The 25,400-nt window shown below is 42.1% G+C and overlaps 1 protein-coding gene across 1 annotated transcript; it reads left to right on the top strand.

The window, feature by feature from the left end:
* LOC115908813 lies at positions 1 to 24,801 on the top strand. Its single transcript, XM_030957676.1, has 5 exons — positions 1 to 168; positions 1,211 to 1,297; positions 10,872 to 11,233; positions 12,820 to 12,893; positions 23,668 to 24,801. Coding segments are annotated over exons 1-5 (693 nt in total). The 3' UTR covers positions 23,670 to 24,801.
* Positions 24,802 to 25,400: the final 599 nt, after the last annotated feature.

Here is a 25,400-nt window from a genome sequence, read left to right as displayed (position 1 = left end):
ATGGATGACTTCCTTATCACAGCTCCTCCGAAGACAGAGATGGAGCCAACCTGTACTGGTATTGTGACTGAAATTCAAGATGTTAGACTTGACATTTCTACAACAAAAACCCAAGGCTGCGACATCAACTCTTCAAAGAAGACAAGCTCATCGCTGTACTCCGGACAAGTGCGGTTGGTGGTTCGGGCTTTTCAGCTCTTTCCACAACCTTTCAATTTAATCACTGATTCTGCTTATGTTGCTAATGTGGTTAAGAGAATAGAGGGCTCAATTTTGAAGGATGTTAGTAATGATACTTTATACCATTGGCTTTCATGTCTTTATACAACTTTGCAATATAGAACTAACTTATATTTTGTTTCTCACATCAGGGCTCATTCTTCGCTTCCTGGATTTTTAGTGGAAGGAAACGCGAGAGCGGACAAACTGACAATGGTTATTTCAAAAACTTTGCCAAACATTTTTGAACAAGCAAAATTGAGTCATGCCTTTTTTCATCAAAACGCACAGGCACTTGCGCGAATGTTTCAAATTTCCAAAAATCAAGCTAAGGCAATCATCAGTGCTTGCCCTGACTGTCAGCTTGTGCAGCCTTCCGTTTCTACAGGAGCGGTCAACCCACGAGGTTTGCAAAGTCTACAGTTATGGCAAACAGATGTCACTAAATACCCTTATTTTGGCAAATTCAAAAATATCCATGTTTCAGTGGACACGTTCTCTGGTGCAATTTTTGCTTCTCTTCACACAGGTGAAACAGGCAATCATGCCTGCCATCATTTTTTGCAAGCTTTTGCTTCATTGGGTGTGTCCCAGGAAGTAAAAACTGACAATGGTCCCGCATATATATCTCAAAAATTGGCCACATTTTTAAAAGAATGGGGTGTTCGTCACATCTTTGGTATTCCTCACTCCCCCACAAGCCAAGCAATCATTGAGAGGACACATCAAACATTAAAACGCATTCTAGATCAACAGAGAGGGGGGGAGGTCCCACGACAGATGAGACTGAACAAAGCTTTGTATGTTTTTAATTTTTTAAACAGTTCGGTTGCAGAACCAGATCCACCGATTTTTAGGCATTTTTCAAATAGCTCTCAGGCAAAACTGAAAGAAAATCCTCCTGTCTTAATTAGAAACGCTGAATCTGGTCAAACTGAAGGTCCTTTCTGATTAATCACCTGGGGCAAAGGGTATGCTTCTGTCTCTACAGGTGCTGGAATTAAGTGGGTTCCTGCCAAAAACGTCAAACCATATCACACCCCAGAACGTGTTGACGAGTCCAGAACCGAGGAAGCAAGTACGCAGACATGAGCCGAGTGGAAGGATCCCGGGTCACGCCTGATGTTCCTTGTGCATCGGTGGAATCTGCAAACTCTGATTTTTGTGTCAACGAATGTTATTTATAATTGTGTTAGTTGTATGTCAAATTATTGTTTAGAAGAGCTGACTTTTGGTAAAATTGTGGGTTTTTTGCTATTGTTAGGATATAGATCCTTTATTGGATCTTCAAGGGAAAATTTTTTTTAAGGCTACGATCAAGGTTTCAAGAATTGGTATATATGTGCGGATTTTGCCAAAATTTAGCTCATGAATAGAATGGAGCAAATGCATGTTGTATGTTGGTTTTGGTGTGTTTTAATTGTTTTTTGTCGTGCAGATTTTCCTGTGGAACAACCAAAAACAAACGTATGGGTGACCTTAGCCAAGGCAGCCAGCTCGGATACTATATGTTTGTCTAATTCGGAACCAGAAAAACGTTTCTCAACCTGTCTGTTTGGTGTGCCAGTAAAAGAGTTGCCTTTGGTCAAAAAGCAATCCAATGGTAAGCCAGGTCAAATTGCCAATGGGGATGATCCCACACTGAATTGGAACGTTTGGGCCAAAAAACGTTCCAGAGCAGTATCTGAACCCCAAGAATTGAAAATCCTTGGTTCTTTAACCATGGATTTTTGCCTTACCTTTACCTCTAGTAGTTGGCGAAAAGGTGACCCTCCAAAATACAATGTTACTCCTTATTATTTTGCATACAGAAATTTAAGTTTTTGGTGTAATTCTTCAAACAGTTGGAATGTGCTTTCTGAGGCTGACCAATATCCAAGACAATTGCCCAAGGGATATTGGTTCATTTGTGGAGATAGGGCTTGGCAAGGCATTCCAGCACACCTTGAAGGTGGCCCATGTAGCATTGGGATGCTCACTGTAATTGCTCCCACAGCCAAAGAGGTCATGAAAAAGAAACAAAGGAGAACAAGATCTGTTCGTCATTATGATGAGAACTGTAGAAGTGATTTCATGCCTTGGTGTCCCGATCCGACCCAGGGGGGTACAGATGGCGGGGTTGATTTTTTTTTGGTGCAAAAATAACCAATAAGGCACAGAGGATTTACAGCAACAAATCAGATACAGTTTTATTGAAAATCACAACAGAATGGCGTTGGTGAAAGGGGGGAACTGGAGAGAAGAGGAAAAGACAAGGAAAAGAGGGAGGAAGGAAAAAGGATATGGGTTATAGCTACCAAAACCATGGTCTTGCTTCTCGCGGTCCAGCCGTCAGAAGTTCAGCAGGGTACCAGGTCATGGGGAGATCTCGAAGGGACGGCTGTTCTGGGATCCTAATTATACTGTTGTTCCTTAGGGGAAGGGAAGCGGTTTCACAACCAAAATCACGAAAAGGGGGGAAAGAACACAGAACTCGGGGTACAGGTACTCGGAGTCCAGATGACTAACAGAAACCATTGTTTTCGTGCTTCAGTGCCCGCGCTTCAGTTCTGGGCAATTTTCCCCCCTCCCAACAGCACAGCTCTCCCTCCCCACCACCGAGCTGGGGGGGGGGCAAGTTTTGGTAGTTCAGTCCCAGTCTTTAGAAGAAGGTACATGGGGGTCTGGTGATACAGGGTCTTCTTGTCTTGATCCGTCGATGAAGAAGCCCGCATCTCTGTTTATTTGTCACGATGGTTGAAGGCAGGCCAGGGGGGGTCTCCTTGTTGGAAAGGGGCCATATGCACAGTCCAAAGCCAGCCAGGCCGAGAGGCGGGGAGTCCAGATCCATTGTTTGGAATCAGGGGACAGAATGTCCCATGAAGTCGACAGGTAACTACCTATGGAGACAGGTAGCTAAGAGGCACACAACTTCCCCACCCTGCACTGGCTCAGCAGGTTCTTCGGTGGTCTTTATGGCAATCGTGAGGCAGAAAAATGCAGGATTTCGGACAGACTCTCACACGACCCCGTGACTCGCGATTGTCTTGAGGGATCTTCATCGGCAGAACTCTGGAGTGCTGCTGGTGATCGGAACTCGTCACATTTCGGTAGCATAACGCGGAAGAAATAAAGATGTCAGGAAAGAAGAGGGGAAAAATAAAGAGAGAAGGAAGAAAAAGAGGGAGAAAGGGAAACAATAAGCAAACATAATTAATATTGATTATCATAACAATTTTCACAAACGGTTGATTAATATTATAACAATTTCAAAATTATTTCAAAAAATAGTTGATTAATTTAAACAATATCATTTGTATAATCAATTTAACAATTTTCAAAAAATGATTAATTGATTATAACAATATGATCAATTTAAAAATGAATCACAAATAATCAGAACAAGAACAAGAAACAAATATAGCAATTTCAAAAGATGATTAATTAATTATGACAATATCATTTATAATTTTAGAAACATAGCAAACAAATCATAAGTATTAATTCTTAAAATTATTTTCTTAACAATTTACTACAGATCAAAAAATAATTGTAACAAAGTCATATTCAAGAGTCAGAATTGCTCTAAAGCATATGTGATTAATTCATAACTGCTTTGTATCAGCTGTTTTGGGGATGTCCACTGTGTAGAGGACATCAGCTAGGCTATGGGCATTGATTATAGTCGTCAATCTCCTCGACCTTTTCATCATGTTCCAGTTCATCACAAGTAGGGCTGCTGAAAAGATAAAACTAAATGTAATCAGAATCAAAAGGACAACAATGGGATGACACATACTGTTCAGGACACCTGTGGCAGTAGGGGACCACCCAAATAGACTATCCCACCAACTGTGCCTGGCATCTTGTTTTACCCTCTCCATGACTCGGTGTATTTGTCCCACATCATGATGAACAGTCACCAGGGTCTTCTGTCTGCTTTCCTTGATCTTCTTGAGGATTTCAACCAAGTCTTGATGCAGCAGTAGTTGTCTTACCAGGGTAAGGTTCATCCCAATAGGAGTAGGCATCAGTTTGTGAAGCAGTGTGTAGTTGGATTGCAATAGGTAGTGAGAAGTGACTGGAACTTCATAAGAGAAATCACATCCTGAAATCCTAGTAAAGTTACAAGCACAGAAATTTAAGTGATTCTTTGTATCTACTACAACATCTTCTACAAGCACAGAAAAATGACAGATATTTTGCAATTGTCTTGAGCTATTATTGCATTGTTTTCACAGATTAAACCCTTGTTGTTCTCAGGTAATACAAAATTCCAAATTAACAGTTTGCCATTTCTTAATAATTTGATGGGCCCATTCTCTATGTTCAGAAAGATAGAGAATAGCTCCAAAGTAATTCAGTTTTAATATTATAACAGGGAAAACCAAATGTACAGAAGCATTGTATACAGTTAAAACAAAAGCAGTGGCTGTGTTTGAAACAGGGTCATAGGTAAAGTTCACCAGGTTCCACCAGGATTGGAATTCTCTTTCAAAGTCAGTGGCACTGTCCCAGACTATTTTCTGAATTTCTGTGGGGAAAGTGCCTTCCTACCAAATTGTGATCGTTTATGTTTACTTTCTCTCAATTTAGTAATACGTTTGATAGCAGCCACTGGTGTGTTCACAAAAGCCGATAAGAATGACTGCAGTGGTTGCTGTAATTTGATCAAATCTTTAATTGTGGCAGCCAATTTATTCAAGTTCAGTTAATTTACATGTTATGTGTAATATCATCACCTGGTGTTACCAGAAAGGGAAGGGAAAACATTATTTCTGTTGTCCATCTCTAGTGTTATCTTGGTTTATCAGGTCTTTGTGTCCCTCGGAGTTCTTCTGTAAAAGCAAACACAACAGACTCTGCCACGAAGAGGCAGAAAGGGTTAGAACAATGGAATTGTCAGAGAGGTTTTGAACAGCAGTGGCACTTCCCCTACAGTGGTAGGGGGTCCACCAAAAACAGGTTGCCCAGTGTAATGTGCTGGGTTCTTGAAACCGTCTGGTCTCTGTAGTGAAGAAATGCTTGGAGCTGTTGGGAAAAAACCAGTGATTTTGGGGCACTCATTTACCCCCCATCTATAGTAAGAGGTGTTAGAAGTCCATTTAATCTTTTCATCTTCTGCCCAATCCTGCACTCCTTTGACAGGAAAGTGAGAAACATTATCAGATTGAATTTCCTGTGGTTTTAGGAAAATCCCAAACCATCCTTGCATTGCTTTAACAGTGTTATCTCCTGCAGCTCTTTTAAAAGCATCGGCCTGGACGGGCCCAAATATAAACATAGCATAGGACTTGGTGTAAATACAGACAAGAAAATAATTTTGTCCCTCACTTTGGAAAATACACCAAACAGTTAACAGTTCCTCAACCTGAGCATTGTCTTCTCTCTCTCTGTTAGCAGAAGCGGGGGAGAGAGGAGGGGTTGCTTTGATCACAGAGGCAGGTTTGTTTTGGCTGCTACCCAAGGTCCCAGTTTCTTGGACCGTCCAGTTCTCTTCCACCTCCCTGAGAGCCAAGCCAACAACAAACAACTGCCCTTCCCAGGTACTGCACCTTTTCTCAGTATCTTTAAAACCACGGGAATAAAAACCAACAGGCTTTGTCAGACCCTCAGGACCCTGCTGCCAAATGTGTACTGAAGGCCGTGAGGAGGTAAATCCCCACTCCACCTGAAAGGGATCTGTAGCATGGATAGGGTCCTGTGCTTGTTGTGCTGTCACTTCAAAAATCAGCAATTGCAATGTTTTCTTCTGGGAAGAAGTCCAATCCCATTTTATTCTTTTCCTCAGCAAGTCAGAAAGGGGAACAAAAGGGTCATTCTGGTAACTAGGAAGTTTATCTGGTCTTTCTACAGGAGACATAGCTACTATGGTTTTCTGAAGGAGAATTGCTGTAGGTTTAAGTGTTTCTGAAAGCCTTTGAGTTAAAGAGGTAATTTCAGGCTTTACAGGTGATTTCATTGGTGACTCAAAACTAGGAATTAATTTCTTTTCATGAATTATTTGCAGGCAACCGGCTTTGTGAATGTTTTCCTGGAGTTGGTCAGGGGTACTGACCAAAGGGTCTCTCCTTTCCAAGGGGTTAAGCCCCTCTGCCGAATGAGCCGTGTGCTGAGTTAGGGACCATGGGATGCGTCTGTCTGCTGCTGTTAAGAACACCCCATGTCCCCAAAGCCCACCGGCTTCTTGTTCTGACAAAAGAATCTGATCTCTCCCAGTGAGAGACAGTTGGCATACGTATTCTGTTTCAGATTTTTGGGGGAGAAGCCCGTACTGCTTTGCAAGTTTTGTTAATTCGGTAGCAGTGTACGGGATTTCTTCAGTGGTTTTGTGCGGGTTAAGATCTTCATTATTGATATAGCTGCATTCTGTTTTAATTAGAGGTTTCATGTTATTACAGCAATGTTTCCCACAATTTTTCATCAGAGTTAATTCCTTTTGAGGGCAATTTTGATTAATGTGAGGAGTTTCTTTCTCCTCTGTTTCTTTTGAGGAATCTGCATTCTGTGAGTTTTTAACATGTTCCTCTCTTAAAGCAGCCCGTAACAAATTGTTTACTTTTCTTTCTTCATCCAATTGTTTTTGCAAAACTTCAACTAGGTTTTGGAGGGAGTCTATGATAGCATTTTCCCCACTTTTTCGCTTAAAGCGAGTTTCTACAGCGGCAGTGAGGCAGGCTCCCAGAACTGAGCAAAGAATGTTCTTATTTTTGCCCATTTTGAATTTTGATTCATGTTGCAGAGAACATACTCTATCAATGACACTTTCCAGATTAAACCAATTGTTCTCTGCCCAAGTTTCTCCGCCAGGTGACGGCTTTGCATTGTATTTAGCAAGCAACAAGTAAAAGTCACCTTTTACTTTCAGATTTAGATGTTCGCTCATTTTGTGCAAAGGGACTAGAATTATACCAGAGAGCTGCTCTGTAAGCTTAAGTTACACAATGATACAGATTTTCAGTGTCCCCTTTGTCTCTCTGGATACACACACACACAAATGTTTCCTTTTTGAGGGGTTCAGTACTTACAACAGGGAAAAAGCTACTCAGCCAGCGCTGTGCCACCCCTCATCCCCATGTGTAAGTGGAGGGATGATTTTGTCTAGAAGGCACTGTTCGGTTTCTCAGGTCTGTCCCTCTCTTTCTAGACAACTCAGTTTTACACAAATACAGCAGTACAGTTTACTCAGTCTCAAAAACAAAACAAAACAAAACAGCAGTTCAATTTTACTCAGTTTCACAAAAAATACAGCAGTTCAGTTTTACTCAGTTTCACAAAAAATACAGCAGTTCAGTGTTACTCAGTTCCAGCAGTCCAGTGTACTCAGTGTCAGTAATCCAGTACTCTTAGTTCATTCAGTTACCCCTGTTTTGCACCAAAAAAATCTTTTGTGACAATTCCGTAGCCTAAATGCCCAATCGAGCTTGAGATTTGCTTTGTAGGTGTGTGTAGTTTGCGAGAGACACCCTCTCCTGTTACAGACTTCACAGACCCTGCAAATCTCTTTGGCTACTGGAATCCTGTCCGTGACGCCAATTATGTCCCGATCTGACCCAGGGGAGTACAGATGGCGGGGTTGATTTTTTTTTGGTGCAAAATTAACCAATAAGGCACAGAGGATTTACAGCAACAAATCAGATACAGTTTTATTGAAAATCACAACAGAATGGCGTTGGTGAAAGGGGGGAACTGGAGAGAAGAGGAAAAGACAAGGAAAAGAGGGAGGAAGGAAAAAGGATATGGGTTATAGCTACCTGTCGGGACCCAGGACACACCTCTGGCTGTCCAGGACACCAGGACCCCTGTTAGGGGTCTCAGAGACCCTGTCACAGAGCCCAAGACACCTGTGGTTTTGATTATGACCCATGGAGCAAATTACCAACCTTATATGAAGATCAGCAAGCCACAACAGTTTAGGTAGAATAATAGTGAAATTATCACGGGCTGGAAAAGAAGATTTTGGGTTTTTTGGTATGGGGGTTCAGGAGGCAAGATGGAGGGAACTGGGTGTGTCCAGCCTTTCTCCTTCTTCTTCTTGGCCTCCATCTTCTGCTGTGATGTTAGCACTTGGGGATTGGTTTAGAATATAGGTGCACTGTCTAAAATGGGTGATAGGTATTGGAAGGTAAAGGTAAATATGATATACGTAATTTGTGGTATAAGAGACGGCGCAGCCTTGGGAGCGGGCGGAGAGCGTCGTGGCTGCCTTGCTGGTCAGACCTCTGTCTGCCAGGGAGAAAATTTTGTAGATAAGACTTAATAAACAACCTGAAGACCGAACAACAAAGAGTCCAGTCTCATTCTTCAGAGCCTGGGGTCGCTCCCTGGACCACCCAACTCACCTCGGGGGCAGAGAACAAGCAGCCGACCCCGAGAGCTACCAAAACCGTGGTCTTGCTTCTCGCGGTCCAGCCGTCAGAAGTTCAGCAGGGTACCAGGTCTTGGGGAGATCTCGAAGGGACGGCTGTTCTGGGATCCTAATTATACGGTTGTTCGTTGGGGGAAGGGAAGCGGTTTCACAACCGAAATCACGAAAAGGGGGGAAAGAACACAGAACTCGGGGTACAGGTACTGGAGTCCAGATGACTAACAGAAACCATTGTTTTCGCGGCTTCAGTGCCCCCGCTTCAGTTCTGGGCAATTTTCCCCCCTCCCAACAGCACAGCTCTCCCTCCCCACCACCGAGCTGGGGGGGGGGGCAAGTTTTGGTAGTTCAGTCCCAGTCTTTAGAAGAAGGTACATGGGGGTCTGGTGATACAGGGTCTTCTTGTCTTGATCCGTCAATGAAGAAGCCCGCATCTCTGTTTATTTGTCACGATGGTTGAAGGCAGGCCAGGGGGGGTCTCCTTGTTGGAAAGGGGCCATATGCACAGTCCAAAGCCAGCCAGGCCGAGAGGTGGGGAGTCCAGATCCATTGTTTGGAATCAGGGGACAGAATGTCCCATGAAGTCGACAGGTAACTACCTATGGAGACAGGTAGCTAAGAGGCACACAACTTCCCCACCCTGCACTGGCTCAGCAGGTTCTTCGGTGGTCTTTATGGCAATCGTGAGGCAGAAAAATGCAGGATTTCGGACAGACTCTCACACTTGGAATGCAACAAGAAGGGTTTCCGCAAGTATATTTTTACCCCAATGGACTTCAGCAGTGGCACTGAAACAATTAGATCGGGTTGGATGTTGGCTGAGTAAACAAACTAATGCCACGTCCTCTGCAATTAGTGATATGTTAACCGATGTTGATAGTGTTAGACATGCTACTCTTCAAAATAGAGCAGCAATCGATTTTCTTTTACTGGCACAAGGACACGGTTGTGAGGAATTTGAAGGATTGTGTTGTATGAACCTGTCAGATCATTCTGAATCCATTCACAAAAGTATACAAAAATTGAAAGATTTAACAGCCCAAATTAAAGAAGATGGCAGATCCTGGATAGATGATTTGTTCCAAGGATGGAGCGTTGCACCTTGGCTAAGGGAACTTTGCAAGATAGGTCTCTATGTACTGGGTGTTCTGGTTGTGATTTTAATACTGATCCCCTGCGTACTTCATTGTGTGCGTCAAATGATGAACAAAACAGTCAGAGAAATTTTTGTTATACAGGAAAGAGAATTAGGAAGTGGAATCACAGAAAGTGTTCAAAATCTCACTGAAAATGTAGATGAAGGTATAGAAATGGAAGAGGGTTTTGAATTAAGACCCTGGAATCGACAAGAATTTTTTGAACAATGACATAACTATTGTTAAACATAATTTTTATCTTTTACACTGACTGAGCCTTCACAGCATTAATTTGCTGTTTTGTAGTATAGCAATGCTTAGAAGCAACAAGAACAGGTCTTAAGCAGATAGTAAGCAAAAATATTATAGCATGGCTATGAAACGCAAGTAGTAAGCGACAAGGTTTTAAAGGTTTCTTTTTTAGGTCAAGAGAGAGGGGGAAATGTAGGAATCCATAAAGTTAGAGGGTTTCAGGTTTGTGGGAAAACAGACAGGCCTCAGTGCAGCAGAGTTATGGATATTGCTGATTCATCTTGTTAAGCTGTAGCGAAGACGTGAGGAATGGAACGATAGAGCTATGTATTAGCGATTCGGAATAACTTTCTAAGTTGCAAAAAGTTTCTATAGCAAGGTTGAAATTATGAATAGGGTTTTATGCTTTGTTTTCTTATAAATGAACAAGCGAGCATTGTTTTAACTCCAGCTACGTGTGCTTATGTTGATTGGATAGAATCACTGTCAATATGCTTTCTCTCTGTGTAATTGGCTAAGATGAGTATTTGGTGACTTGTAACAAGTGAGTTTCTTTGGCTTGCTGCCTGGATGCGAACTGTCAGGATCTTTGCATAGACAAAACTATGTATTATAAAGATTCTGGAAAATAAACGGTTCCGACACATCCATCAGTGGTCCCGTCCCGTTTGTGTCTGTATATAAACTTCCGGCGCAGCACAGCTGTTTCTGTGGTAAATAAAACAACAGCACAGCTGTTTCTGTGGTAAATAAAACAACAAATGGACCCTCCCGGCATGGGGTTGGGGAGGTTTCTTTCTAAATTAGTACTTTGTCTCCTCTGAGCAGCCGGAGCAGCAGTTACTATGGTATCAGAGCTCGGGGCCGGACGGGGGAAGCACTCAGCATAGTTCTGAGTCCTCCACGGAGGGGGTTTGCAGCCGGTATTTCCGGGAGGGTGTTCCGGTGCAGGCTGGGGCAAGGGTGGACAGCGTCCACGTGGCCAATGGCCGCCCGCCGGCTCCGCCGAGACAAAGCCAGCGACTGACCGATCCCGGCTGCAGCAGCGAGAGCCGGCCAGCCGCTGGGGATGGGACAGACAGGACAGACGGACGGGGATCCCTTCTGGTGCAGACCGGGCCGGCAGGTGGATAGCCCCCACATGGCCGATGGCATCTGGCTCAGCAGAGACAAAGCCGGTCCTGGCTCCGGCGGAGGGAGTGAACAGAGTCAGGACGGCCAGAGACGGGACAGAGGGAGACAGACGGGATCCCATCCCCCCCTTTTTGGTGCAGTCAGCGCGGTAACTCCAGTCCATACGGCAGGACAGACTCCTTACTCCCCCCAGCCCCCCCTCCCGGCGCAGCCGCAGCCAGGCGGCCGGGGCTTGGACATTTTGACCGGGGATATAGTAGGCACAAGGAGCTGGGATAGAGCCGGCACGGGGAGTGGGGGGTGGTGCGAACGAGTAGGGGGAACACCTGGGAAATGACTGAGGTTAATATGTTGTTCCCAGCCTTTTACTTTTACCGTTTTTGTTTTATTGCTCTTCAAAATGTTATTTTCTTATAACTTCTCCAGCATGTGGTATATTGCTCTTTTCTTCTGGATTAAACGGTCTTTACAAATAAATCCAGAGTTTTTGCTTCTTTTAAACGTTGGGATCTCCAGTTTCCTTAATTAATATTAACTCTTTCAGCTCTATTTCCTGCTGCATCTTTAAAACTTCTAAAATGAGCCCTCTTGTATTAATACTTTGAATCTATAGTTCCTTTCTTGTGTGCTAAAGATTCCAGTGCTCTTTCTTAGAGCATACAATTTACAGGTTTGAGCTGACCAGGTTGAAGGTAATTTTCCCTTTTCAATATTTCGCATGTTTTTTCTTATCAATTTACTGCATACCCCGTGTTTTGCAAGGAGTTATATTTCTGTTTGTTAACACAACTCCCAATACAGCCATAACTCTTAAAAAAATGATCACACAAGGCTTGGGTACTCCAGTGCGTTTGACTGTGTATTTTCTGTAAAATTCCATGGTCTTGTTTGATTAATTTCTGATGATTTGACCAACTGCCTCTGGGTATGCAACATATCATATTAATTGAACTGCAACTTATTAACTTCAGAGTATGCTCATCGATTTAACCAGTATCTCTTAAGGGATCGTTTAGCAAGGGCCCTTTATCATTGGGTATTTTCATATAACATACTGAAAGAGTTAATTCTTATTAAACAATGATATAAATTTACATATAACTAGTGCCCAAGGGAAATATTAATTTCCCCTGCGTTTTACATCATTGTTTAATTTGATTTTTCCATTTTCTTGTGTGGTATAAGTTAAGATCTATTTCAGGCCCTGAAACCAATAACAAGTGTTCTTAGGACTTTCACAGGCACATCATATGATCTTGTTTTTATGTTCTTTTGTTAATTATTTTCTTTCTATTAAATTTATAGGCTTAAATTTAAAAGGGAGCTTGCAACATGTTAGAATATGCATAACAGCATCTATCACCTTAAGACAGGAGCATTAGACAGTTCTTCTTTTAATAGATCTATTACTCCATTTTAATAATCCGTTCATTATAAGTTTTTTATATAAAAAATTTACTTTATTCTGTCAGGGTTTAAAATTTTAGTCTTTTTATTTAGCCTATGTCCCAAATATTTTACCTCTTTTTCAACAAATTGCAACTTGCTTTTTCTTCCTTTTTTCCGCATATATTACTAACTCACAAATTGTTAATTTAAGAATACTTAACTCACGAATTGTCAGTTTTAAGAATGCCGGCATCTTAATGAAAAGAAAAAAAAATATGCTGAGTGTATTGTCTTTAGTACTTTTTAAGGCCAAGGATTATAAATTATCCCTATTCTTAATTTCAGCATTAAATCTCGTCCTAGGATGTTATGTTTGGCCTCTGGGGTTAACAGGAAGGATCCCAACCCCCTTTTGGAGTGTAAGTGAAATCCGACCGGCACATTTCTTATTTCAGGTATTCGAAAGGTTCCTTCTGCCCCAGCTACCAATACAGATTTTGATGACACATTGCACCCTCGGGGAAGGTTCGGACCGCAGATCTTTCGGCCCCTCATATTCTTGTTGCTGGGGACCTAATTTAAGTTTCATTAGGGGCTCCATTTGTCCTGTTGCCTCCAGCCAGTAGCGCATTTGGCATCCCCTGTTTTGGGGTTGCTGTTCATCTCTCATCCTCACTCTACACGGTCTTCTCATGTGTCCTTTTCCTTTACAGTAATAACATATGATTTCATTTCTTCTTTCTTTTCTCAAGTCTTTCCCAGATTGTTTTCCTTTGCTTGCAACTCTCAGGGGGTGCATCCTAGCTCGTACAGCATTCCCCCATATGTTATCCACAGTTTTGCGTAGACACTTCTTCACTTCTTTCCTGATTCACTGGTTTGAGAATTTATGTAAATGTTCAAAGCTTGACATACCCAATCTATGCAATAGTTTATCACTTTTGTTTTATCTTTTTTTTTTTTTTTTAAATCTTTTTCTCCCCTAGAAGAGAAACCCTCCCAGGTCCCAGGATAGTCCCCGGCAGACTATCAGGAGTTATATTTTTACAATTTAGTTTTGATACTAGGTCTACCCTGCCTAGGAGCTATGAAGGGGTCCCTCGGCTCTGGGGACTCTTGAATTGTGTGGAGGAGGACTCAGTCCCTTCCTTCACCTTCCTTCGCCTTCACCCTCCTTCAGTGGAACCCTGGGGAGTGAGCTATCTTTCAGAGATCAGATCAATGGGCTTTCACTATTCCTTGGCGAGCTTGCCCTCCCGCTATTTCCCGGAGTGAACGTACTTTTTCTACCAGGGTGCTTCTTCAGCCATACGCACTTTCGCTCCTCCTATTGGTGGTCTGGCCCCTCGCAGGGTGCAGAAAACGCACTACTTAGGAGTCCTCATTCAGATCGCCCCTCGTCCTGGCCGGGGACATCTCATACACGGCACTCTGGCAGCATAAACACACACACACTCCAAAAAGCCCCTCCCCAAAGCACCACGCCCCAACTGAGCAGTCCCTGACTCAGTCAAAGGGACTATTACTTACCAGCTCATGGAGTTCGCCCGTAATTTGTGCACAAAAATTATGGGGGTATAGGAGCAAGGCACAAGCTTGCCCCTCCCTTGCTTGTTATCAATTTAGGTTCATCGGGTCCAGGTTTGGAGCGACTGAGCAACCCTCGGGGCAACTGTAACAGTCAGTGGGGCACGCCTCCCTGAGAATCCCCTGTCCCCCCTTGTCTGGATTTGAGTCACGGCACCATATTGTTATAAGTAAGTTTATGAATTCTCCAAGCCAATTAAGAATTCTCTGAGCCAATCAGAATACCAATTGAGAATTTATTAGGCAAGAAATAACAAGCAAGTTCAGCACGCTGGACGGCCTGGAGTTTTTGTTCTCCCAAGGCTCGCCACTGCCCACCCCTCTGAGTCCGTCTTTTATTTTCTTCTTTCTTCTGCGTACATGCGCCCGCTCTGGTCTGTTGCTGGGGTCTTTCCTGCTTCTGGTGGTCGTGATTTGCTTCCCAGCCGATTTTGCAAGCGAGCAGATTCTTATCTGGATAGGGCTTCCTGCTTCAGCTTATCAAGGGGGGTTTTGGGCTTTTCCTGTTAAACAAGGCTATTGATTATGTGTTCTGTGCAGTTGCCAGATTTCCTGTTAAGTATACATGCATGCCTTGTGACATATAACATTCAGGCTCCTATAGTTACGTTACATATTTTGATGAACAAACATAAGTTAACTATAACAAACCTATATACATGATATTTGTCTGTTAATTGTGAGAGTCAATCATCGCAGTACTCATCTATCACAGTCTTCTTTCTGGCAAAGCCACCTGGAGCTAGCCATCATTTCAGAGCAGCAACTACCGAGCACCGCCTTTACTGAGGGACAGGCGCAGCTTTACAATTCTGGGAACAGCAATATACCTTTCACTCAGAGAGTAATAAACTGCTTTACAGGAAAACTTACGTTCCTGAACCAAAACTCAGGGCTTTGCCAAATAGCTCACCTTGCTGTGAGACTCACGACTATCCGTTTCTCCCAACTGGAAGTGCCTTCTTGCTCCTCATCCTCACCTCACACACACACCCCTGCACTGCCTTCTGCCCCTTCCCTTCCCTTCCCTTCCCTTCCCTTCCCTTCCCTTCCCTTCCCTTCCCTTCCCTTCCCTTCCCTTCCCTTCCCTTCCTTCCCTTCCCTTCCCTTCCCTTCCCTTCCCTTCCCTTCCCTTCCCTTCCCTTCCCTTCCCTTCCCTTCCCTTCCCTTCCCTTCCCTTCCCTTCCCTTCCCACACTGCTGCTCACCTCCTCCTTCTCAGGCAGAGAGCTGCGGAGCACTGTCCTGGGAAGCTTTTCAAAGCATCATTTTACCTCAAAAACCTGTGTTCTTTAGCATGGAAAAAGTGAGGACAAAATTACCACCCTCGTCAGCTTGTGCTGGGACTATCATCCCCCACGCTGAGCTGTCAGACATCTGGACGTTTTACTGCCCACTCACTTCTACCCAGTCGCCTCACTCAATTTCAGGACTTTTGAGATGTAATAGTCTACAGTTTTGGAAAACTTCTACAAAGCGTCATGGAAAAGCAGATGTGAGCTCGTGAAGACGCTTGGCTCTATCTGGCAGATGTGGGAGCTGCCACCAGCCTGACACGAACATCCTCCTGTTATAAATGATCAATCGAAAGCCAAATTATCAAAACTGCGAAGAGATTTATTTATCTTTTTCCGCGACCAAAATACAGTCCTCAAAACCACCACAGCCAAAGAGACAGTGTCAAGCCCGGGTTCAGCACTGGGTGAACCTGGATCCGACCTCTATTGCATCGGACCCCCCCTCGTTCATGAGAGCTGTTTTTAGCGGGGATGTTTTATACAGTTTATTATGCCGGAGGCGAAGGAGTCTGTGGTAAAAATATATCGGCGGGAGAAATGCGGCATTCGATACGAACGATCAGCAAGACTCAAACTTTATTGATAGGCATACATATTTATATTGGTGTTAATGAAGCTAATGCATATTGCAAAGGCGAGCTCACAATTGGTTAGTTACTTATCAGTCAACTACGCCTACTTCTGCATTCTTATGGCTATTCTATTGAAACTTTTCTTCATATTCTGGCTAAAGCCTCTCTCCCACATCCTAATGTTGCACCAAGGGCACAGTGTCCTTTGCTTTATATGGACACTGACTGCTGACTCTTATACTTGTCTATCTCTTGCTTATTCATTGGTATCATGTCGACATGGCCTTTCTCAGCTAACCAACTGTCCACAAAATCCTCTACAGTAGTCCAAGTTTCTTTTGTAACTCTGCATATTCATAGTTGGTTCTTTCACTGTGCAGAGCTGGACAATTGCCATTTCCTGGTTGATAGCCAGTGTTGATCGAATCCCGTATTCACCATTTATCTTTTTGAGGACTTCAGCTATCTTGATTGATATTATCAACAGGGCGATGATTGCTCTTAGGCGTCTTTTGATGGCTGAAGATGGCGGTGATGATCACGCTGGGTGTGTCTATTCATAAGCTAAATAAGCTGATCGTTATCTGCCTTCGGGAATTTCAGAGTTTGAATAGATGTCTGCCTCTCAGGCTGCTTGTGGTCAGAGACTCGCTTGGATTCCACAATCTTTATAAAATACATTATTTTATAGCATTAATTATTTCTAACATATATTACACTCCTATGGCTAAAGCGTCCATCTTGGGGCTATGCTTCCACACTACCTTTTGGGTACATTTTTCTGTAAGTTTCTCAAAAGTCTGACTTTTATTTACTGTGCTCCAGTACAAAAGGGACAAAAGGGAGCTAGTGTATTACTTATATACCGGCCTTGAGACACAGGTGGTGAGCCGTGAGGCCACTCCTGGTCAGGATGCTGCAGGCAGGCAGAGGAGCAAGGCCCTATTGCCTTCACATCCTCCCCAGATGAATTTTAAATACTCCCCAAATTAATTTAAAATTTCAAACGTCTTGGGCTTCTTGCCACCATCACCTCTACACAGCCCAGAGCCTTGATTATATATGACTTCACCATTTCACAGATTATTACATTTGTGGGGATGCTCAGACCAATGAGGTTAGAGGGCAACTGAGGCAGATTAAATACATTGTCGAACATTGTTAGAAACATATGGCTAAACATAAAATGGTGCGCGAGCTTCATATGTAAATCATATTTCTATCCCCTACACCACAGATCAACAACCAGTAGGGAATACAGAGTGATGAGAGCACACAGGGAGGAAAAGAGAATGTAGATTATTTGTGGAAAGCACGGTACTAATTAACTCCTTAATGAAGTAATCTCCAAGGCTATTCTTTATTCCTAGATATCCAATTCAAAGTTGTGAAAAACGCCAATCACTTGTTTTCAAAATTATAAAAGTTTAATAGTAATAAAATGGTTATAAAAATAGTAATACAATTAGAGTAATAATAATTTGGACAATTTAAATTAGGACAATATGAGACAATAAAAACAAAGAGTTACGGACATCTGGATACCTTTTTCTGGGCATCACAAGCCTGAAAAAGGACCCCCGCTAACAAAGGATTAACCCTTAAGAGCAATAACCTGTTGCATATTCATACACTTCATACATGATGCATAAATTCCATTCAAACACAGGATTCTGTCTGGTCTTCATCAACTTCTTCCTTCTAATCCTAACAGTGCCTTCAAGGCTGGAAGAAGTTAATTTCTTCTGGTAAGAAGGCAATAAATTCTTTTTCTCTGAAAGATTTAGGTGTCCTGTGGCTGCTATCTTGCTACAAGTCCTTTCTTTTAAACAAAGCATCTTACATAGCATAGTTTATATTTTAACAATTTTTATAACCTAAAACTATATTTAGCACAGTACTTAAGAGAATTACTACAGCATTACTTTCTAACACAACACATATAATATTCATTTTAATATTTGCGAAAAGCCAATCATAAAATACATGCATTTTTCACAAAAGTTGAAAAAGTTATTCTTCAAAAAAAAAAACTGTAATAAGGCAGTAAAATGTCAATAGGGAAATCAAGAAGTCAGCAGATTATTAATTCGTTTATCAAAAGTTTGCATCTGTTAATTTCATTTATATAGATACATTATGATATAATTGGGGGTCAGGGAATGTAGGATAATAGAATGAGTACTAGGAGCATTAGTAAAGAAAGCTATGGAAACTGAGAGGTCTTACACAGCAGAAAAAAAAAACCTGCTGTGTAATATTCAGACAGGACTTTAGCCTCCCTGGTGATACAAAAGGTGGGTGCTAATGTCTTCACAAACGCCTCTATGGGCGGGGGTGTTTAGGAGAAATGGGTGTTAATATCTTCAAACTGGGTCCTAATGTCTCTACTAACCTGAAGAGGTGCAAGTTAGTTACAGGACCCAGACAGTTTGACTCAGTTAACTTTAGGGTAATGGGAGAAATGGGTCCACACAAGACTATTGCAGAACCCAGACAGCCTGAACTTGCGATTTGTTTGGGGAAATTGACGATACATGTTCCAGGGGGAACATCTGGTAGGCAGTTGGGAAAAAGCTGTACCTTCCTAGAGCTTCTGCCACTGGGGAAAGAAAGAGGGCAACATGTGACCGGGAGTTTAGGATAAAAGGAGGGTGCACTCCCAAAACCTTGTGAGAGATCCCATAGGGATATGCCCCATCAGACTCTCCTTTGAATAAAGTTGCAGGACTCCTCTGTCTCTTTTATGAACACTGGCTTTTCATTGTGGCTGTTCCATACACTGGCACTCTAGTTTCCAGAGATTTATTCTCAGACATCCATTTGCCTCTTTTGGCCCATGTGCCATAGTTTAACCCCAGCCAGCAGCTCAGCTGCACACAGCTGCTTGCACCTCCCCAACAGGACAGGAGAGATAATTAGAAGGGTAAATTAAGAAAACTCATGGGCCAACATAAATGCAGTTTAATAGAGAAAGCAAAAGCCAGGCACACTTGAAAACAAAACAAGGAATAATTTGCTGCTTCCCATGGGCAGTCAGGTTTACCCATCCCTAAAACAGAAGGGCTCGATCACATGTAACAGTGACTTGCAGAAAAAAATGCCATCTTTCCAAATGTTCCCCCCCTGCCTTCCTTCTTCTTCACCCAACTTTATAGGCTAAGTATGATATGATATGATATGATATGCCATATGTTGTGGAATATCCCTGGAGTCATTTGGCGTCAGCTGTTCTGGTTGTGTCCCCTCCCAACTCCTTGTGCCTCCTCAGCCTGCTTGCTGGTGGGGTGAAGAGCAGAAAAGACCATGATTCTGAATAAACACTGAGCAGCAATAAGGAGAAAAATCTGTTTCGTCAATAGGGCTTCCAGCATAAATCCAAAACAGCCCATACCAGCTACTGTGTCTATCCCAGCCAATCCCAGCAGACCTATAACAGGTGAAAATGGATCAAAAGGAACACAAAATGTGCATGAGTCAGAGGGGATCATCATAACCACAGGGTTGCATAAAAGTTGCAGCAGGTTCAATGGAGTGTTGGAGATTTCTGTCCAGTAACTCATTGAAGGCTGGAGTTAACCAAGCTTTCAGCAGAAGTTTCAGCAGCCAAAGGCCCTCTAAACACTGTTATTCCAAACAGAATACTTGGGCATAAAAATACTGATACTGAAGGGCCTCTAATTGCTTACTATCTGTGGCAAAGTACAAAGTCAGCTTATTCTGCAGTCAAATTACTTCAGCACATAACAGAGAAAGTCTGTTGGAAACAAAGGTGTTATGTCCCTCATCTGAGCTTTTTTATAATGGACTCAGACAGTAAGATAAGTATAGACAGATTGTATTTCTGTATATTAAATTTCCATATGTTGCTAGAAGGAGGTCAGTCAGAAGCACAAAAACCTGTGAAATTAAGGGAATGTTGTGATGTAGGGAATAATATTTTTCTCTGAAAGCTTTACTGTAATAAACTCCAAAAGAGTATAGAATATGCTCTCTAATTTTCTACATGGATTTTCAGCATGCTTAAAAAGGGACTAGAATAGTTATAACATTTAGAAATGTAATTGGTTCATTTGCACCCATGCTTAGTTTAATCTTCTGTATGTCAAATCTGAGTACACTATATACAAGTTAACTGTCATTCCAAAAATATATAAAATATTATAGGAAATTATTATTTCCTAATTTGCCATTCAGGATCACAGTGTGGGTGGATGAGAGGTAAAAATATTCACTGAGTATATATTCATATGAGCCAAGTTCAATCAAAGAGTTCAGCCACTACAGACATAAAACACTGCTAAACCTATTTGCATCAGGAGAAGGTTCAATCTAGTAACTTGAAACTGGGCACCAAATGCTCAAGAGTAATTCTGGAATAAGTATGAACAATCTGGCTGTGAACTTGGATGCCCTGCTTTCCTACCGTCCTCTTCAGCATGAGGGGAATATCTCTATTTTTCTATGGGTACCTTAGATTTGGGAAGAGCAATTCCAGAGCTAACTGCTGCCATGGGTGTGAGGATATAGTGATGCCTCAGGTTTTAGTTTTTATATTTTTCAGATTCTGTGCTGCTTTATGGGGGTATGGGCTGCTTTAGGGGGGTATGGGCTGTATGTGGGTCTGGGCTTCATATTAGGGGAGATCACAGTGTAGGTAGACAAAACAATACTTTCTCTAGCTGGAGACCCAAGGACAACTCATCCACATCTCAGGCCCAAGAGCATAAACAATGGTGGACGAAAGAGAGAAAAACAAGAAGCATAGGACTTCATGGGCTAAAGCTGTAACTGGACAGTTAGCTCCAATATGCTAATGGACCAAAACTTATAAAAGTGTTAGACCCCATGACCGGTGGCCTATTCTGTGACCATTTTGGGTTCACCTGGGGTGTAGCCCTAGCTGGGCTCTTGTTCTGCCCAAGGTGTATCCATTGAGGCGTCCTAATAAATATCTACTTTATTCTTTACCTCTATTGAGTCTCTGTTCTAGGTCAGCCTTCACAAGGCACCAGTTTCTGGTGACTGCGACAGGAGGGGAAAACTGATGCCTTGTGAAGGCTGACCTAGAACAGAGACTAGACTGAGCTAAAGAATAAAGTAAGTATTTATTAAGAGACCTCAATAAATCCACCTTGGGCAGCAGAAGACCCAGCCAGGGCTACAACCTAGGTGAACCCAAAACGGTCACAAAATAGGCCACTGGTCACGGTATCTAACACTTTATAAGTTTTGGTCCATTAGCATATTGGAGCTAATTGTCCAATTACAGCTTTAGCCCATGAAGTCCCATCCTTCTTGTTTTTCTCTCTTCAGTCCACTGTTGTTTATGCTCTTGGGCCTGAAATTTGGATCGGCTGTCACTGGGTCCCCAGCTGGAGAAGGAATTGTTTTGTCTACCTAGGCTGTGAAGAGAGTTTATTATCTCCTAATATGAAGCCCAGACCCACACACGAAAGCAGCACAGAATCTGAAAAATAGAAAAGCTAAAACCTGAGGCATCAATAGAATTCACATTACCCAGTTCTCTCTACAGATATTGTCATCATGCTGTGGAAGCCAAAAAGGCAAAGGAGATGATGGCCAGTATCCATGATAGATCCTGGGACTCTAGTATTTATAATTTTTATAATATAAGTTTCAGTTACTTGGTCTCATGGGAGGCAGTTGTCCACTAGTTGGCTATTCAGTCTTGTCCATTCTCATGTCTGACTGAAAAAAGACTTCTCATAGAAGCAAAAATAATCTTGGCCTAATTAGGATAACCCAAGTCACTCCTTTTCCCTGTGATTTGAGGAAGTGCATCATTGCAGAAACTCCTCTCAAACTCCTTCTCATAAACTTTTTTCTTAAAAGTTTTCCATGTTGGAATGATGCATTGTTAACTAAACCAGTAAGAAAGAGTAGAATCTTTCCTCCTGCACTGGGAATTGTTTTCAGTCTTCACATATTCATTCTGAGCCTGGTAGTCCCTCCTGTCCTGATTGTCAAAGTTAGACACATAACTGGAGCATGACAGAGATACCTGCTCAGCCTGTGCACTCAGCTCTTCTTCCCAGACAATATACACTGAGTCTCACCCACACACAGCACTTTAGAGGTACCAGGTGTTCTCTTAGTTCCAGAAGTGTTGTCACAGATGTACTCGATCACTTTCATTGCACTCCCAGTTGGCACAGCTGTCTTAGAATAGAACATAAATGAAATTTCAATTATCTGTTTGGAATCAAATCTAGCAAGTACAGGCAATTGTTCCTGCTAGCTGTGTCCTAATCACCTCTAGATTTGAGATAACCTAACACATCAAGAATCATCATTTAACTGATCCCTAGAAAAAGTGTAACTTCAAGGAATAGTTTTGGAAAATTGATCTACATAAAATGAAGAGTTGTCACTTTATTTGAATGCAGGGAGTCTGTCGGGTAGAGGTCTCAGCACACTGTGTCCCATGCCATTATTATTTGCAATACCACACTATTAATATTGAGCATTTTCCATGTATAGAAATCCAACTGCATTGGAGCCCCAAGGAAGTTTGTTCTAATACCTGTTTTTCAAATATGGTAAATGGACATACAACCAGATAAACTTAGTTGCCTGTAATTACCTGTAATCAGTTGCTCATCAGCAAATTTTCTTTTGTACAAGTCTAGCACTTCAACAGCAGCAGCCCGGCTGTGATATCATCTCCACTGCTTTCTGCCATTGCTGCCAGGCAGATAATGACCACATTGCATTTTCATTCATTCTGTAGTTCCAGTTAGTATAATCAGACAGAGCCTCAGGAACATTGCTTGAAGATTTCTTCATCACTACAGTGCTTGGTTTTTTATGGTGCAGTAGTTACCTTGACTCAGGCAGCATTCCTCACTGGAGAGGAATGTATATAGATAGTGACACATCAGTATTTTCCACAAACACTTCATTTGGATTGGCTTATCTTTTTATTTAATGTCTCATCTGTCACGCATGACTAATTGTTTATTTACATAGAAATCTAGGGAAAGAAATAGTACTGATGAAAAAGCATGCATGATAGATTGGGTTTTTTAAGTGCAGTGAGAAACTAAGAAAATCAAGGTTTGGGTTATGCACTGGGTTCGATTGGAAGAAAGTTAGTTTCCTTCACAGTGGCTGGTACGGGGCTGTGTTTTGGATTTTGATGAACGTAGCAATGGTAAAAAAGATGTTTTTGTTATTGCTGAGCAGGGCTTACACAAAGCCAAGGCCTTTTCTTCTTTTCATACTGCCTCGCTGGCAAGGAAGCTGGGGGTGCATTGGAAGCTGGGAGGAGACACAGCCAGGACAAGTGACTCCAACTGACCAAAGGGAAATTCTAGGCCATATGGCATCATACTTAGTATATAGAGTGGAGAAGGAAGAAGCAAGAAGGAGGAAACCAGGCAGACATTTGGAGTGATGGTGTTTGCTCTCCTAGAGACGGCTGAACACCTGCCTGCCCATGGGAAAAAATGAATTCCTTGTTTTTCTTTGCTTTTGCTTTCTCTAATAAATTGTCATTATCTCAACCCACAAGTTTTCCTACTTTTACGTTTCCAATTTGATTCTCTCCCTGATCTTGCTTGTGGGGGCGTGAGTGAGTGGCTACATAGTGCTTGATTGTTGTCTGGGGCTTAAACCATGACAGGTACAAAACCTTTTGCCTGAAGTACAGGCATCCATAAGCTGCGTGGACAAAAACTGAGTTACAATTCTGCCTTTTTGCCTTTTTTCTAGGAGCAGCCCTTGACACCTTGAAGGTCATTCCAAGCACATGGCTCGTCTCTGCCAAACTATATTGTCTTCCCTGGAGTTTGTGCAGACAGCTTTTCCCAGCACAGGAGGCTGAGGCCAGCGCCCAGATCTTTCTTACCACACCAAGCATGGTACTTGCTGTACAAGCTTCCTGCAGAATGGCTGAAATTCCAGCATTCGTGATGTTACAGCCCTGGACTTCCCTTGAGGTAGCTTGTCATTCTTGCTTAAATATACTGGTAATGTCATAATTCAAACTAGAATGAGGCAGAATATTTTTCAAATTCTTGAATGGATTTGAATATATGCAATGTCTAAAGCCAAAGGCTGCTACAGCACATTCATGGAAATTATGTGGAGCTTATGTAAAAAAAACAAACCACAATAAATCTAGCCATTGCTCACTGTTTGGCAGTTTCTTGGCCATGAGTCCAGGAAACACTCTAGTGACATGTCATAATTTCATTATGTCTGTTCTTATCACATGTGTCAGTGAGATTAAAAGCAGCAGAAGAAGCAGAGACACACAGACTCTAAAGAAGTATTTCACAGGGAAGCGAATTCATGGAAACTTGATGGTTTAACATATGAAATGCATGCTTACTGCTGTGTTTACAGCAGTGAGGTGATGTCAACATTTTAATGAGGCCATGTTTAACTACCATCTTAGCTCTGTATTAGCAGAATAGCTGTTCTTCAGAGAGGGGTTAGACACACTCTTCCTTTGTTCTGCCAATCACAGTTTGCCTAACCATAACTGAGGACAGAGATACTACTTGGCAAATGCAAAGCTGCTCAGAGAGCAAGCAGCATATACTGAACACAGAGATTGCAGTCAGCTTGTAAAGTGGAAGTGGGGAAAGGTTGGTAATGATCTTGTCCTTGCACAAAGGTTAGTGGGAGCTGTGGGCAGCTTCCCCAGAAAGACATCCACAGTCCAGAAAAACTGGTCTAGTCCAAAAGCAAGAGACTTACTTCTCATAAGCCAGAGTATTAGAGTATTTATCCTTGGAGAAATTAGCCTTCACAGAAGTCATAACAAAGGACCCAAGCAAGAAGAAAAATAAAAAATATTAAACCACGTTTCCATTCATTTTGGTGGCAAGAACTTGTCAAAGGGTGAGCATTTTCATTGAACCAATGACTGCTCTTATGCCTCCTAGATCCAGTGACATGGAATCATGTACATATTCATTTTTATAATAGTGTGAGAGCATGTATGAACTTGAGCTGTCCTTAATGAAAGAGGAATGCAATGGCTAATACGTAAGCTATGCTTCAGTGGCTTGGTAGGATAGATCAGAAAAAAACCAATCATGTTCTCACTGATGAGAACATCAATTTGAAGAACTTCTATGACAGTAAGGATAGCATAGCTCCTTCTAGAGGCACTAAGTCATGAAGTTTAAAAAATGAAATTTCCTCAGCATTTCAATTTCATGGAAAATGAGAACTATATTTCTTTCATCCTCCCAATTCCTTACATACTAGGTTTTCATTCAACCTTCAGTTAATTCACTGAGGCATTCATTGGTCTGAACTTAGTATATACCTTGAGACAAAGTACTTTTTTTCTTTATGTTGCAGTAATTACATCAGACAGAATTTATTGAAAATACTCTCTTCATTTTTTAATCTTTTTATTAAATGGCTCTAATAACATATACCTACCTCATATTTATTTTTTTAATCCCAAAAATCTATTTGCCTCAGTA

This window comes from Camarhynchus parvulus, chromosome 13, assembly GCF_901933205.1.
Source record: "Camarhynchus parvulus chromosome 13, STF_HiC, whole genome shotgun sequence".
Taxonomy (NCBI): Eukaryota; Metazoa; Chordata; class Aves; order Passeriformes; family Thraupidae; genus Camarhynchus; species Camarhynchus parvulus.
Note: the sequence above shows the minus strand (reverse complement) of the source record. Positions and strands in the feature narration are given on the sequence as shown.

What these genes read in the sequence shown, in the direction of transcription:
- LOC115908813 (XM_030957676.1), top strand. Translation starts at nt 1, where the DNA reads ATGGATGACTTCCTTATCACAGCTCCTCCGAAGACAGAGATGGAGCCA. An exon ending in CATCGCTGTACTCCGGACAA is followed by an intron (nt 169 to 1,210) that starts GTGCGGTTGGTG and finishes CTGTCTCTACAG; the next exon opens with GTGCTGGAATTAAGTGGGTT. An exon ending in GTCCAGAACCGAGGAAGCAA is followed by an intron (nt 1,298 to 10,871) that starts GTACGCAGACAT and finishes GGGGGTTTGCAG; the next exon opens with CCGGTATTTCCGGGAGGGTG.